Source organism: Rhodamnia argentea, chromosome 9 (genome assembly GCF_020921035.1).
Source record: "Rhodamnia argentea isolate NSW1041297 chromosome 9, ASM2092103v1, whole genome shotgun sequence".
NCBI classification, from domain to species: domain Eukaryota; kingdom Viridiplantae; phylum Streptophyta; class Magnoliopsida; order Myrtales; family Myrtaceae; genus Rhodamnia; species Rhodamnia argentea.
The window spans coordinates 15,787,215-15,799,797 of NC_063158.1; the positions used below are offsets into that span (position 1 = coordinate 15,787,215).

Sequence of the window (12,583 nt, forward strand, 5' to 3'; positions counted from 1 at the left end):
GGTGCTATCGGTATATGTTTCATCCGTTGGGGCATCTTCATTACGAGCTTGAACCCGACGAGCTGCCATTAGTGCCGGATCCGAGTCGTATTCGGAAGAAAGGAAGGCCCCGTACATCACGGATCCGGAATGAGATGGATCGGAGAAGTGCGAGCAGTAGCTCTTCGCGAAATCATTGCACACACTGTGGAAAATCAGGGCATAATAGGAAAACTTGTGCACACAGATCGGCCGGAGAGTAGATCATACTTGCTCGATCCTTATGTATTTCTTTCCTATGCGTTGTAAGGATGATCGTATTTCTATGTTATAAAATCTCTTTGTCTTCTGAAGTTATCAAATGAATATCTTCATATGGGAAAAAAATTGTATCGTGAAATAATTTCATAAACGAATAATGGATGTTGGCGCGTAAAAAGGACACGGGGCGTGACAAGTATCATGAATTTTTGTAATGTTATAATATCACAATTGCACGATATTTATTCAGTTTATGTGTTCCATGTTATATATACATATGTGAATTTGTTGTAATGTTATAGTATCACAATTGTGTAGATATGGCATAGAGTACTTATATTCAGCCGGGCCCGGAGGATGATTCACTACTTATTGGGCAAGCCCGACATAGATCTCAAGCTATATGGGACGCTAAGGTAATTGAAGATTTTTCGGTTGATCTGTACTTTGTAACAATATCATCAAAATTGCCACTAACTGTTCATGTTACATGTCACAGATACCTCCGACCGAAGCCCTTCGATGTCAACGAGCGATGCTACACGTAGGTGATCTTGATCCTCGGATAGTCCCGTATCTGCAAGTTTCGGGATTTTTTGGCGTTTATTTGATGGGATTCGTGCAGCTGGATTGGCACTTAATTACTGCATTGGTCGAGCGGTGGAGGCCCGAGACCCACACCTTCCATATGCCGGAAGGTGAATGCACTATCACGCCGCAAGATATTGCGGTGCTGACACACCTTCCTATAGATGGACGTGCAGCCACTCGCCCCTGTATTGTGAATTGGGCCACTGTATGTGACGATCTACTCGGTGCTCACCCGGCCCGGTTGCGGGTTACACAGATCGGTTTGAGCTGGTTGAGACGGCGCTTTGAAGAGCTTCCGCCAGACGCCGATGACGTCGCCATAGTGCAGCATTCCCGGGCTTTCATTCTCCGTCCGCTAGGAGGATCTATTTTCTCGGACAAATCAGGTGCCCGAGTTAGTTTGCTGTTTCTTCCATTATTGGCGAACCTTAACGTCCCTACGCAGTATAGTTGGGGTTCAGCAGCACTTGCATGATTGTATCGAGAGTTATGTCGTGCAACCGACCCGGAGACGAAGCAAATGGGCGGTGCCTTACATATACTGCAGATTTGGGCGTGGGAGCGCTTGAGATGTGTCTCCCCATCCCCGACGGTTGAGCTTCCTTTAGGACTTGCACCTTTCGGTAGTCGGTATGTGATCTATTATATTTTTAGTTCGTGCGTCATTAATTCCTTTTAGTGCGTATAATATAGGAAAATTGAATGTTTTTTGTTTACGCAGTTGGAGTCACGGTCGAAGTACGACGGAGATCCCCACGCATACGTTGGTACATCTGCGCTACCAACTTGATAGATTGGCATCCGAAGATGTAAGTAATGATAGCAACGAATGAGTTTAATATAATGTTAGCTTTTAAATTAATTCTTCATTTAATTTCATATGTTTTATTATGATAACAGATTATTTGGGAGCCCTATGGTGGCGACATTCGGGAGAATGTACCGGCTTACTGCTTGCGGGGACGGGATATTTGGAGGACTCGTGTGCCACTCATATGTTTTTGGATAGTTGAGTGGCATTCTCCAGATCGGGTACTTCGCCGGTTTGGTATGCAACAGCCGATACCTACTTCTCCCCGCGATCACACAGGCTTGCATGATAGTGACAATAGGCCACCCGGGAAGGATTGGGCAGCTAAGCACGGACGATGGATCGCTATGTGGGACAGACGTACCGAATATGTAGTCCATGCTGATCCCGCCACGGAGGAACTCCACTTTCACTCGGGATATATGGAGTGGTTCCGCTGACATACACGGAAGTGGATTTCTATTACGGGAGCTGCAATGGGTTCAATGGTTCGTGCAAATACTTTCAATTTAATTCATTTTACTAACATATTGTGCCCTGTAATTTTATAACATTTGTTGCTTGTCATATCATTACTAGGGTGATGGCGTGGAACGGATCTTACGTATATTAAATTCACGTCCATCTCGTCGGACTTGGGGAGATGTAGGGAGGATAGCTAAGGCAATGCTATACGCCCAGCATAAGGAGAGGCGTATCACGATGATGCCACCACCCTAACCAGCAACTACGGCGGCAACCGTTGGCCCTCACGATGACGATCCGCCCGAGCCTGTTCGGTCGACCCGGAAGACTCCTCGAGCTCATGTAGTTGGCGATGCCGTCCCTTACACCTTCGAGTATCATACGACGGATTTCGCTCCGAGTTTCGCTCCGGGTTTCACTTCAGGATTAGACCGGATAGGTTTCAATGCTGGATTCGCCCCTTTTGCCGCCCCATTTCCCGAGGGATCTACTTTTGCATTTCCCGATCCGCAGACTCCAGCTCCTTCTCCTACTTCGTGTGTACCCGATTTCCCTCCTTTTTATTCGAGCTTCTCTGCAGAAGGATATGTACCATCCGGACAGAGCGTATTTTCACAAGATATGCCTTCATCATCTACACATCCTCCTAAGTCGGATCCTCCTCCTCGGCCTCCTCCTCGTCCGTACAATACTAGAGCCGCCGAGCACCGAAGAGAACCACGTTGCGGAACAAGAGGTCATGTAGGAAGACGACATCGTTAGTACATGTAATTGCGACAGTCCGATTATTATTTATTATGAAAATAACATGTTTTTCATATATCTCAGCACTTTTATTTTATCAATATTCTTAATTAATTACACTAATAAAATAAGCTTCAAAAGAAAAAATTTATAAATCAAATAATAATTATTATAAACTTAACAAAAAAAAAATGATTTCCTTTTTAAAAATACGCCGAGTAGAACAAAACGCCCTGAATCGTCCATGGCCAGTTGATTGTGGCAATTTTCTTTTTACAGTTTTTTTGGGAGACAATTTGCTAGAAGGGCAAAATCGTCATTTTCTAAAAATCGTCTACCAAAATACCCCGAATCGTCCATGGCCAGTTGATTATGGTCATTTACTAATTCTTGAGAACTTTTACAATTTTTTTTGAAAGACATTTTGCCGAAGGGCAAAACCGTCATTTTCTAAAAGTCATCGGCCAAAATACCTTGAATCGTCCATGGCCAGTTGATTATGGTCATTTACTAATTTTTGAGATTTTTTATAATTTTTTTGCAAGACAATTTGCCAGAAGTACAAAATTGTCATTTTCAAAATACCTCGGCCAAATTACCATAAATCGTCTATGGCCAGTTGATTGTGGCCATTTACTAATTTTTAAAATTTTTTACAATTTTTTTGGGATACAAATTGCCACAACGGCAAAACCGTCATTTTCTAAAAGTCATCGGCCAAAATACCCCGCATCATCTATGGCCAGTTGATTGTGGCCATTTATTAATTTTTGAGATTTTTTACAATTTTTACGTAGACAATTTTCCAGAATGGTAAACCTGTTATTTTCTAAAAGTCTTTGGTCAAAATACCCTGAATCGTGCATAACATGTTCATTATGGTCAATTTTGACATTTTTTACAATTTCTTTCGAAGACAATTTGCCAGAAGGGCAAAATAGTCATTTTCAAAAGTCGTCGGCAAAAATACCCCGAATTGTCCATGGCTAGTTGATTGTTACCATTTACTAATTTTTGCGAGCTTTTATACTTATTTTGGAAGATAATTTCCTACGAGGACGAAATCGCCGAGCCGGGGTCGGGGCCGGTGGTGGGGAGGGCCGGCCGGGGGGGTGGCCGGCCGCTCAGCGGTTATCTTGCCGAGCGGGTGTGGGGCTCGGCAGTTGAACCGCCGAGCGGCTGTGTGGCTCGGCAGTTTAAGTGCCGATCGGATATCCGATCGGCGTTATGATCGCCGAGCAGACCCCAAACCGGTAATTAAATTTTTTTTCCCCTTATTTGGTAAATAAAATTTTTTTTTATGCAATTTGAAAAAAAGCCCAAAAACAATAAGAGCCACGTTTTTCGCGCTTTTCCTTGGAGACGCTCAAAGGCTTCTTGCATTGATGAGCAATAGCTTTCCCGAGCTAGGCTTGCTGAAATCAGATTGCATCTATTGAAACAGGAATCGTTATATATTTCATTAAGCTTTAAAGGAGTATTTATATACCCAAGAGTACAATCCAAAGGATTTACTAGCAAGGAATAAAATACAAAACTTTCCTCCTTCTAAAGATATGATTCCAAATCTTCAAAAATCGATAGCGCAATATCCCAAATCTTCCACAATCGAGAGCGCAATATTTGGTTGATACACCCCCTCAAGTGGAAGAGTCGAGACGGCGAATCTTCAACTTGTCTCGTAAAAATTCAAAACGCGCTGTAGGAAGAGCTTTTGTGAGAGCATCGGCCAATTGGTCGGTTGTGGAGATAAAGCGCACATTGAGCTGTCGTTTGGCGACACGATCACGGACAAAATGGAAGTCGATTTCAACATGTTTGGTACGAGCATGAAAAACCGGATTTGCAGACAAATAAGTGGCACCAATATTATCGCACCAAAGGATAGGGGGTCCTTGAAGAGGGAACCCAAGCTCTCGAAAGAGTGACTCAAGCCAAATGAGTTCAGCTGCAGCATCGGCAAGGGCTTTATACTCGGACTACGTGGAAGAGCGCGCTACGGTTCGTTGTTTCTTGGAGCTCCAGGAGATTAAGTTAGAACCCGGAAAAATAGCATACCCTCCAGTTGACTTCCTGTCGTCAGAGCTACCAGCCCAATCCGCATCGGAAAAGGCTTGCAAGCGAGTATCATTGCATGGAGAAAGAAGTAAACCATACGACCTTGTGTGTTTGAGATAGCGCAAAATGCGTTTTACCATCTGCCGGTGGTCTTCGGTTGGTGCATGCATGAATTGACATGCTTTATTAACGGAATAGGAGATATCTGGTCTTGTCAATGTCACGTATTGAAGAGCGCCAACTGTTGACCGATATAGAGTAGCATCGGACATCGAGCACCCCCGGCGCGCAGATGGATTTGTAGTTGTGGCCATAGGAGTTCGGACAAGCTTGCACTCGGACATCCCAGCCCGATGAAGAAGATCATCAATATAACGTCCTTGAGAGAGAAGCAGCCCTTCAGAGTGGGGGATAGCTTCTATTCCAAGGAAGAAATGCGATCGGCCGAGATCCTTAATAGAGAATTCTCGAGACAATTTCTTTAATATTGAACTGATGGTAAAAGGTGCATTACCCGTAACTAGAATGTCATCAACATAGATCAAAAAATAAATGACATCGGTGCCTCTTCGATAGATAAATAATGATGGATCCGTTTGTGATGCCGAGAATCCCGGATGAAGCAAAATTTGAGAAAGTCGTTGGAACCAAGCTCTCGGAGCTTGCTTGAGACCATATAGCGAACGATGCAACTTGCAAACATAATCACGACGAGTTGTGTCCACAAACCCGGGGGGCTGGTCCATGTACACCTCTTCGTAAAGAACTCCATGTAAGAAGGCATTATGCACATCCGGTTGTCGCACTTGCCACCCTTGAGAGACAGCAAGAGACAAAATAGAACGAACAGTGGTAATTTTCACAACTGGACTGAAGGTTTCTGTATAATCCAAGCCTTGTTGCTGATGAAAACCCTTAGCAACTAGGCGAGCTTTATAACGCTCAAGACTACCATCCGCTTTGCGCTTAACTCTGTAAACCCACTTACACCCAATGAGATTCATGGAAGAAGTGCGAGGGACCAAAGACCATGTTCCATTTTTCAACAACGCATTAAATTCATCGTTCATAGCTGCACGCCACTCAAGGATTTTGTTGGCTTGGGTGAATGAGGTTGGTTCTGTGATGGGGACGGTGACGGTATTAATTTGAGGTGGACGAGAGCGAAGTTGCATGGTGTGGGTGCGTGTTGGTTTAGGTGGTGGCAGTGGTGGTGGTGGAGAGGTTGATGTAGAGGTGGAATGATAAAGATCATGGAGGGGTCTAGTTCTTAGGGTGGGGGAGGTGGATGAATCAACATTAGACGATACCGCGGGAGCCGGTGTAGGAGCCTGTGTTCCTACTGTTGTGTTGGAAGGAACGCCAATCGGAGCCGAAGCCCATGGTACTAGAGTAGGTGCAGGAAGGAAAGAGGTAGGTGCTGGACCGAGAATAGAAGGAGTTACAAAGGGAAAGCATGTTTCATCAAAACGAACATCTCGGACAATATATAAATGACTGCTGACGGGGTCAAGGCAGCGATACCCTGTATGAGAGGGACTGTATCCCAAGAAAATACAAGGAAGAGAACGGAAATCCATCTTATGGGAGTTATAAGGACGTAGATATGGAAAACAACGACACCCAAAGATTTTTAAGAAGGAATAATCCAGAGGGTGATTATAAACCATTTGAAAAGGGGAGATGCGATTAGTGACCTTGGACGGCATCCGATTGATGAGTTGGGTCGAGTCCACGCTCTACTGGACCAGTTTCCCGATCGGGACTCCAGTGGATGCTTTGCTTTCGCGCACGCCGCAAGTCTTGACACATTTGAAGAGAAGGTCCGACTACGTGAAGCAGATCATACCGAAGGATGGATTGGAGCTGATTTGGAGGAGGATGATCGAGCTCGAAAGGCCGGTGTTGACCTTCAACCCTTACGGAGGCAAGATGGGCGAGATTCCCGCGACCAACACCCCATTTCCGCATAGGGCCGGGAACCTATGGAAGATACAGTACGCGACAAATTGGGACGAGGATGGGGACGAGGCGGCACGGCACTACATCGAGCTGACGAGGAAGCTCTATCGTTACATGACGCCCTTTGTGTCGAAGAACCCGAGAGAAGCGTTCTTGAATTATAGGGACCTTGATCTGGGGATTAACCACAATGGAGACGAGAGCTACGAGGAAGGGAAAGTGTACGGGGTGAAGTACTTCAAGGGCAATTTCAACAGGTTGGTGGAGATAAAGACCAAAGTCGATCCTGGTAATTTCTTCAGAAACGAGCAGAGCATTCCGGTTCTTCCCCGGTGAAAAAGAAAGTGGAAGCGCCCAATAAATAATAATTGCATTTCTGCTGATCCTTTAGACACTTCATTAGTTCAGAGATTTGTAAGTTTGTATTGGCGAATAAAGCAGAATTTGTGAATGAGAATAAAGAGATTAACAATGGGTCCTCGAATTAAAGGTGGAGATGAGCAGCTATTGAAGTCATACGTGAAGCTAAGGTTCCTTCAAAGTTTGCGGGCTTCAAACTCACATGTAAAAGATAAGAGTTGGCCCACTCTCGGAGGGGCCGATGGAGGTCGCCGGACCCTCGCTGGCCCGAGGCTTGGGCCGGCGATCCTCACTAGGATTGGGCGAGGCCCGCCCCGATCTAGGCAATGCCAAGCCTCGCCCAAGCCTGCCTAGGTTAGCGTCGCCCAGCTTTGTGTTTCCTCAACCCAAAAAGATGTAATAATCTCATTGGCAAATCATCCATGAAATGCTTAGGTCCAGACCATTGACATGTACATGTGGCCTTGACCCAAAGCGTTTTACACGTAATTGGTGAGATTCATAAATACACATTCAATTCACGAGATGGAAATGCGCTGACTGCGCCAACCTTGACAACTACACAGAAATGACTAGATGCGAACAAAGTGTCGAAGGTCACAATCATACAAAAGTAAGGGACTAAAATGCAACAAAATGGTCCAAGTTTAAGGATTACGGGGGGTAATTTCTTCTTAAATATAACTTTCAGACGTAACGGTAGACTTTGGGCCAAACAAAATGGACTTATTAGCATGGCTTGATGGCCAGGCCTATACATTATGGGCTTGACCTTAGCAAGCAAGTACTTGAAATATTTAGGCCCGTCTTTGAGCTAATGATTTTTGGAAATGGGCACATGTGAACGGGACTCTACCAACACATTTATATTAAAGTCTCTCAATCAATTAGCTCTAATTTGGCTGGCAATTATATTCCATCTTAGAAAAATTTGTAAAGCATCACTATGGTAAGGGTATAGTCAAGTCAACAATTTGGCAAAAACAACATGCGAAAACTGACTCTCTTCTTATTTATTTATTTTTCCAATAAGTGGAGTGAAGTGTGGATTTCTCTATTTTTCGAAGTGAGATTAATGTGAAATAGATTCTAGACGTTCTTTTCTTAAAATCTGGAAACCATTATCTTGAAAATCGAGGAATATAACCACTGGATTGGCCATTCTTCTCGTTCAATAGGCACGTTTTGCGCGTACACTCCACTGTGTGAAATCCTGAAGGCTCTTACCTAAGAGAATTTGATAGGAAATGATTCTGATATATCAGTTCAATTACCAGCATGACTCCTGCATTTTAGTTTCATTAGCATCGAAAAGATTCGGCTTTCATCGCGAGATAATTCCAGCACCATGTCGCCAGACGACTGACGAGATTTAGAAGTCTGGCAACGTTCGAACTCATGCTGGAAAAATCTGATGCGATCACTTGATCTTGATATTGGATTGGAACAGTTGAAGGAGTATGTAAAATACGGCATCTTGAAACATGATTAATCAGGGTGTTCGTTTTTCAGATTCATTAGTGATTAATTAGTGCCTTCGTTTCACCTTACCAAAAAAAAAAAAAAAATTAGTGCCTTCGTTTCCCACAGACTACAAGGCATAATGAAAGAGTTCCCGCGTATCTGGAGAACGATAATAAAACTAGTTGGGATGTGCATGAATAACATAATGACGCGATTATTGAAGCCTCCTCTTCTGTGTACATCCTGATTGATTTAAAGAGTCATACTTATCCAGAAAAGATCTTAACTATAAAACAAAAATATCGACTAAAACAAAAGCTCAAAGTTCTTGTATTTTTATTAGGATTTGGACAGGATTGTCTTCTGTGCGTGTGTGAAGTGTGGACCTTTCATGTTAGAGTCTGGTCAATGTAGCATGCTATAATCCACTAGAATGTTAGCGTTAGTACATTGAATAGGTCAGAAGAAAATCATGGTTTGAAACACAATTTTTTTTTTTTGTCGAACCCCTACCAAGTTGTAATGTGCTCTTTTAGCATGTATACTATTACGAAGTTCAACTCAAAAGCTTAAGCTTATAAGTAGAGGGAGACTACATAAATATAAAGAGTATACGAGACCCATTCACGACCGATGTGGGACTATGAAACAACAACTTCAAGACCACTCACGTGTCAGTCGGAATACGAGCGGCACGTGGAAATTGACTAACGGGGGGTGGACGCACATTTTTCAACAACATTGGCTCTTATACCATGTTAGAAAGTCCAACCCAAAAGCCAGTATTATTCCTTTCTGCATACGTGGGCCTACTCTCATTAGTCAATTTCGATGTGTCACTCGTAATTTGGCTTGCACGTGAAATTTAACTAATGGGGGTGAACTCACATATGCAAACAACACTGGTTCTGATACCATATTAGAAAGTCCAATCAAAAGCTCTTGGGTTAGACGTTCTAACATACACAACTTGGAAATTAGCAAGAGCCTATTCGACTGCAAAAGCCAAAAAGCGGAAATAAGGCTGCAAGGGCTGAGATTTGTGTGCATATGAGCAGGCAGAGGAGCGACATCCAGATTAGTAGAATCGAGAATGTGAAAGGTAGCAGTAAAGAGAACCACAAGCCTATCCTCGGCGGTTCCATGAGTTACATCGTTAATTTGTTATTTCCCGGCAAAAAGATCGTCGTCGTTTTCGAACAAGGGTCTTTAAGATTCTCAGTTGATGAAAATGCTCTTTCAAGAGATCTTCCAGAAGGAAATCTGATTCTTTCCACAGACCTTTCTCTTGAATCTGAATCCGAATGCAGCGATGTATCCTCTTTGAGATCCAATTTATCGTTGATGACAACCATGGGGAAAGCTGGTGTAGAGGCTTCATCCAAGTACGTGAATGATGTAACAGGAAGGTCTAGTAGATCGACTTCAGATTCGAATGCCCAGCATCCTTAGTCGTTCGATAAAACAGCTCGGTCGAACAAGTTTACAGTGAAAGGCATGATCAAAAGGACTAGTTCGCTCACTGAGTACGGGGGTGCAATGTCGCAATGGGCTGTGTCATCTGGCAAGTCAGGTCCATCTCCGATGTCTGTAGAAAATAAAGAGAGGTTTGTTGGGACTTTAGTCTCCAAATCCCATAAGAAGATAAATGAGAAGTGAAGGATGGAGCAAAATCCGAACAAACATATTGGTCTGATTTTTTCTTTGAACAAACATATTCTTTTGGAAGATGTCTATTCGATTTCATGACTCTTCATTCTTTTAAAAGATGTCTTCGATTTTGTGACTCTTCATTCTATTGGAAGATGTCTTTTCGATTTCGTGACTCTTCATTCCATTGAAAGATGTCCATTCGGTTTTATAACTCTTCATTCGTTTGAAAGAGAACGATTCGGATTAGTGACTCTTCGTTCTCAACCTTTTGTTCGTGACTCTTCACATCATTGTCTATAAATAGAGCATTGACCGTCGCATTAGAAATAACCGCCATTTTTCGTCATTCATGCTTCATTATTTATCAATTGTGCAATTATTCTACAAAGTGCGTTCAAAGGTTTCCTCTGAAGAATTACCGCTTTAGAGGAAAAGGCGATTCGTTCTATCCTGGGAGCCAATTGTCCAAGAACCGTGGGTACCGATTGAGGGAACAAATTTGTCTTAAGGACACAACGTTATTTCGTTGGGCTCGGATCATTCCTCTACATTCAGATTACTCATTTTTGTTTCGATTCAGGTTTATTGATTAACGTTATTCTACTTATACGAACATCTATAGGCAACAACAAGGTTGTTGTCATTTTCCAGCTTGAAGCCACCCTCGAGTCCCTCCAAGGCATAATGGTGTGGAGAAGTTGCTTACTATGGGACTCGACTTGTTCAAGAGCAAGAAAACCTTATCTCATTCATCTTCTCTGGGTCATGCGGGTGCGGAAAACATTCATCAACTTCGCTTACTTCATAATCGGTTGATTCAATGGCAATATGTGAATGCTAAAGCTGACGGTGCAAACTCAAAGATCACTAACCAGACTGAGGTGTGTGGCACTAAAGCATAATCTATCAATTCATCGAAAGTCTCAAAGTTAAAGCTGCATATTGTTAATTCATTCCGACAATAAGACTTTCGAGATTATGTTAATCACACTGAAAATAAGGATAACTTATTCTTCTATGATTAATATTTAGAGAGCTGACTAGACGTAAGTCTGTGGCATCTGCATACACGTAAGGATTGGGACATGAATCGTTATCTCTCTATTGATTATAAATATGAAGTTAGGAGTATATATGTCATATCTTATGGGCTGGACCAATAGGTATGTGATGGAAGTCTTGTACTGATTTGTAGCTAAGTTCAGCCTTTTAGAGAAATTTAGTATGTGCTTGGAACAGCCTCACAAAATGCAACATTCTGTGCTCAAGAAGAAATTAGAGATGGTGAAAGAAAAGCTCCAAATGAACCTGATACTCCATTCCAATTCAGTGTGGAATCTTGTGGTAATCTCACACAAAAGTTCCCGATAGAACCTTCTTACTATTTATCTATATGAATTAAGTGAGTCTGACTAAAGTACATCACTTTTTGTAGATTAGACCCCTGAAAACTTGGGGAGACATGGAAAGGCAACACTCCCTAGCAATTTCCAAGACAACCGAGTCCTTGCAATCTATTTTCTTCAAATTACCGCTTATAGAAGGTGCAGAGGTATGACGATCATATTCAATTAGATGCTTCGTAAAGTGCATGCATATCTCTAGGGTTAGGCCTAAATGGAGAGTAACCTTGTATAGGTAGAGCCACAGTCTACTTCGTTCGCTCTCGACACGCATTGGATCTCACTAGTTCTATCAAGTCAGTGATAAGTGATATTTCCCCTTCAGTGAAAACTAAATATTAAAGTCAAACTCCTCACCAGTATCTCTAGTTTGGCATGCTTGATAAAATCTAAAATCCCTTTTATGAGTCAAATACCATGAATTGAGTCTCTTTAAATCCTTTTCATGAGCCAATTACCATGAATCGAGTCTCTTCAAATCTTTTATACCATGAATTGAGTCTCTTCAAATCCTTTTCATTAGCCAGATAATCGAGTCTCTTCAAAATCCTTTTCATGAGTTACATACCATGAATCTTAGCACCACGTACACTCTATCTTCTGAATGGAGTATTTCAATTTACCTTCTCAATAAGATGGCATCCATTCAAGTAGAGTTTTTTTTAAGTTGGAATACTTATAGCATACATAGTCGGCGTATAATTTTTTTCTCCTTTAATTCACCATGTGAGAGTGATTAAAATCCTCAAATTTAAGATGGATAGGAAATTTCTTTTATATATGGTAATTTCCCTTTGATTTACTTCTAATGAAGAGAATCTTGATCCTAATA

At 42.4% G+C, this 12,583-nt stretch overlaps 2 protein-coding genes and 1 pseudogene across 2 annotated transcripts in view; 2 read left to right on the forward strand and 1 right to left on the reverse strand.

The window, feature by feature from the left end:
• Nucleotides 1-12,583, reverse strand: part of LOC115726033 (putative F-box protein At1g49610) — a 171,779-nt gene that overhangs the window by 70,702 nt on the left and 88,494 nt on the right. The window lies entirely within an intron of this gene.
• LOC115730279 (berberine bridge enzyme-like 8) lies at nucleotides 6,593-7,325 on the forward strand. The gene has a single exon (XM_030660904.1). The coding sequence runs from the start codon at nucleotides 6,593-6,595 to the stop codon at nucleotides 7,205-7,207; it is 615 nt and encodes a 204-aa protein (XP_030516764.1). The 3' UTR covers nucleotides 7,208-7,325.
• LOC115730278 lies at nucleotides 9,746-12,093 on the forward strand (annotated as a pseudogene).

What these genes read in the sequence shown, in the direction of transcription:
- LOC115730279 (XM_030660904.1), top strand. Translation starts at nt 6,593, where the DNA reads ATGCGATTAGTGACCTTGGACGGCATCCGATTGATGAGTTGGGTCGAG.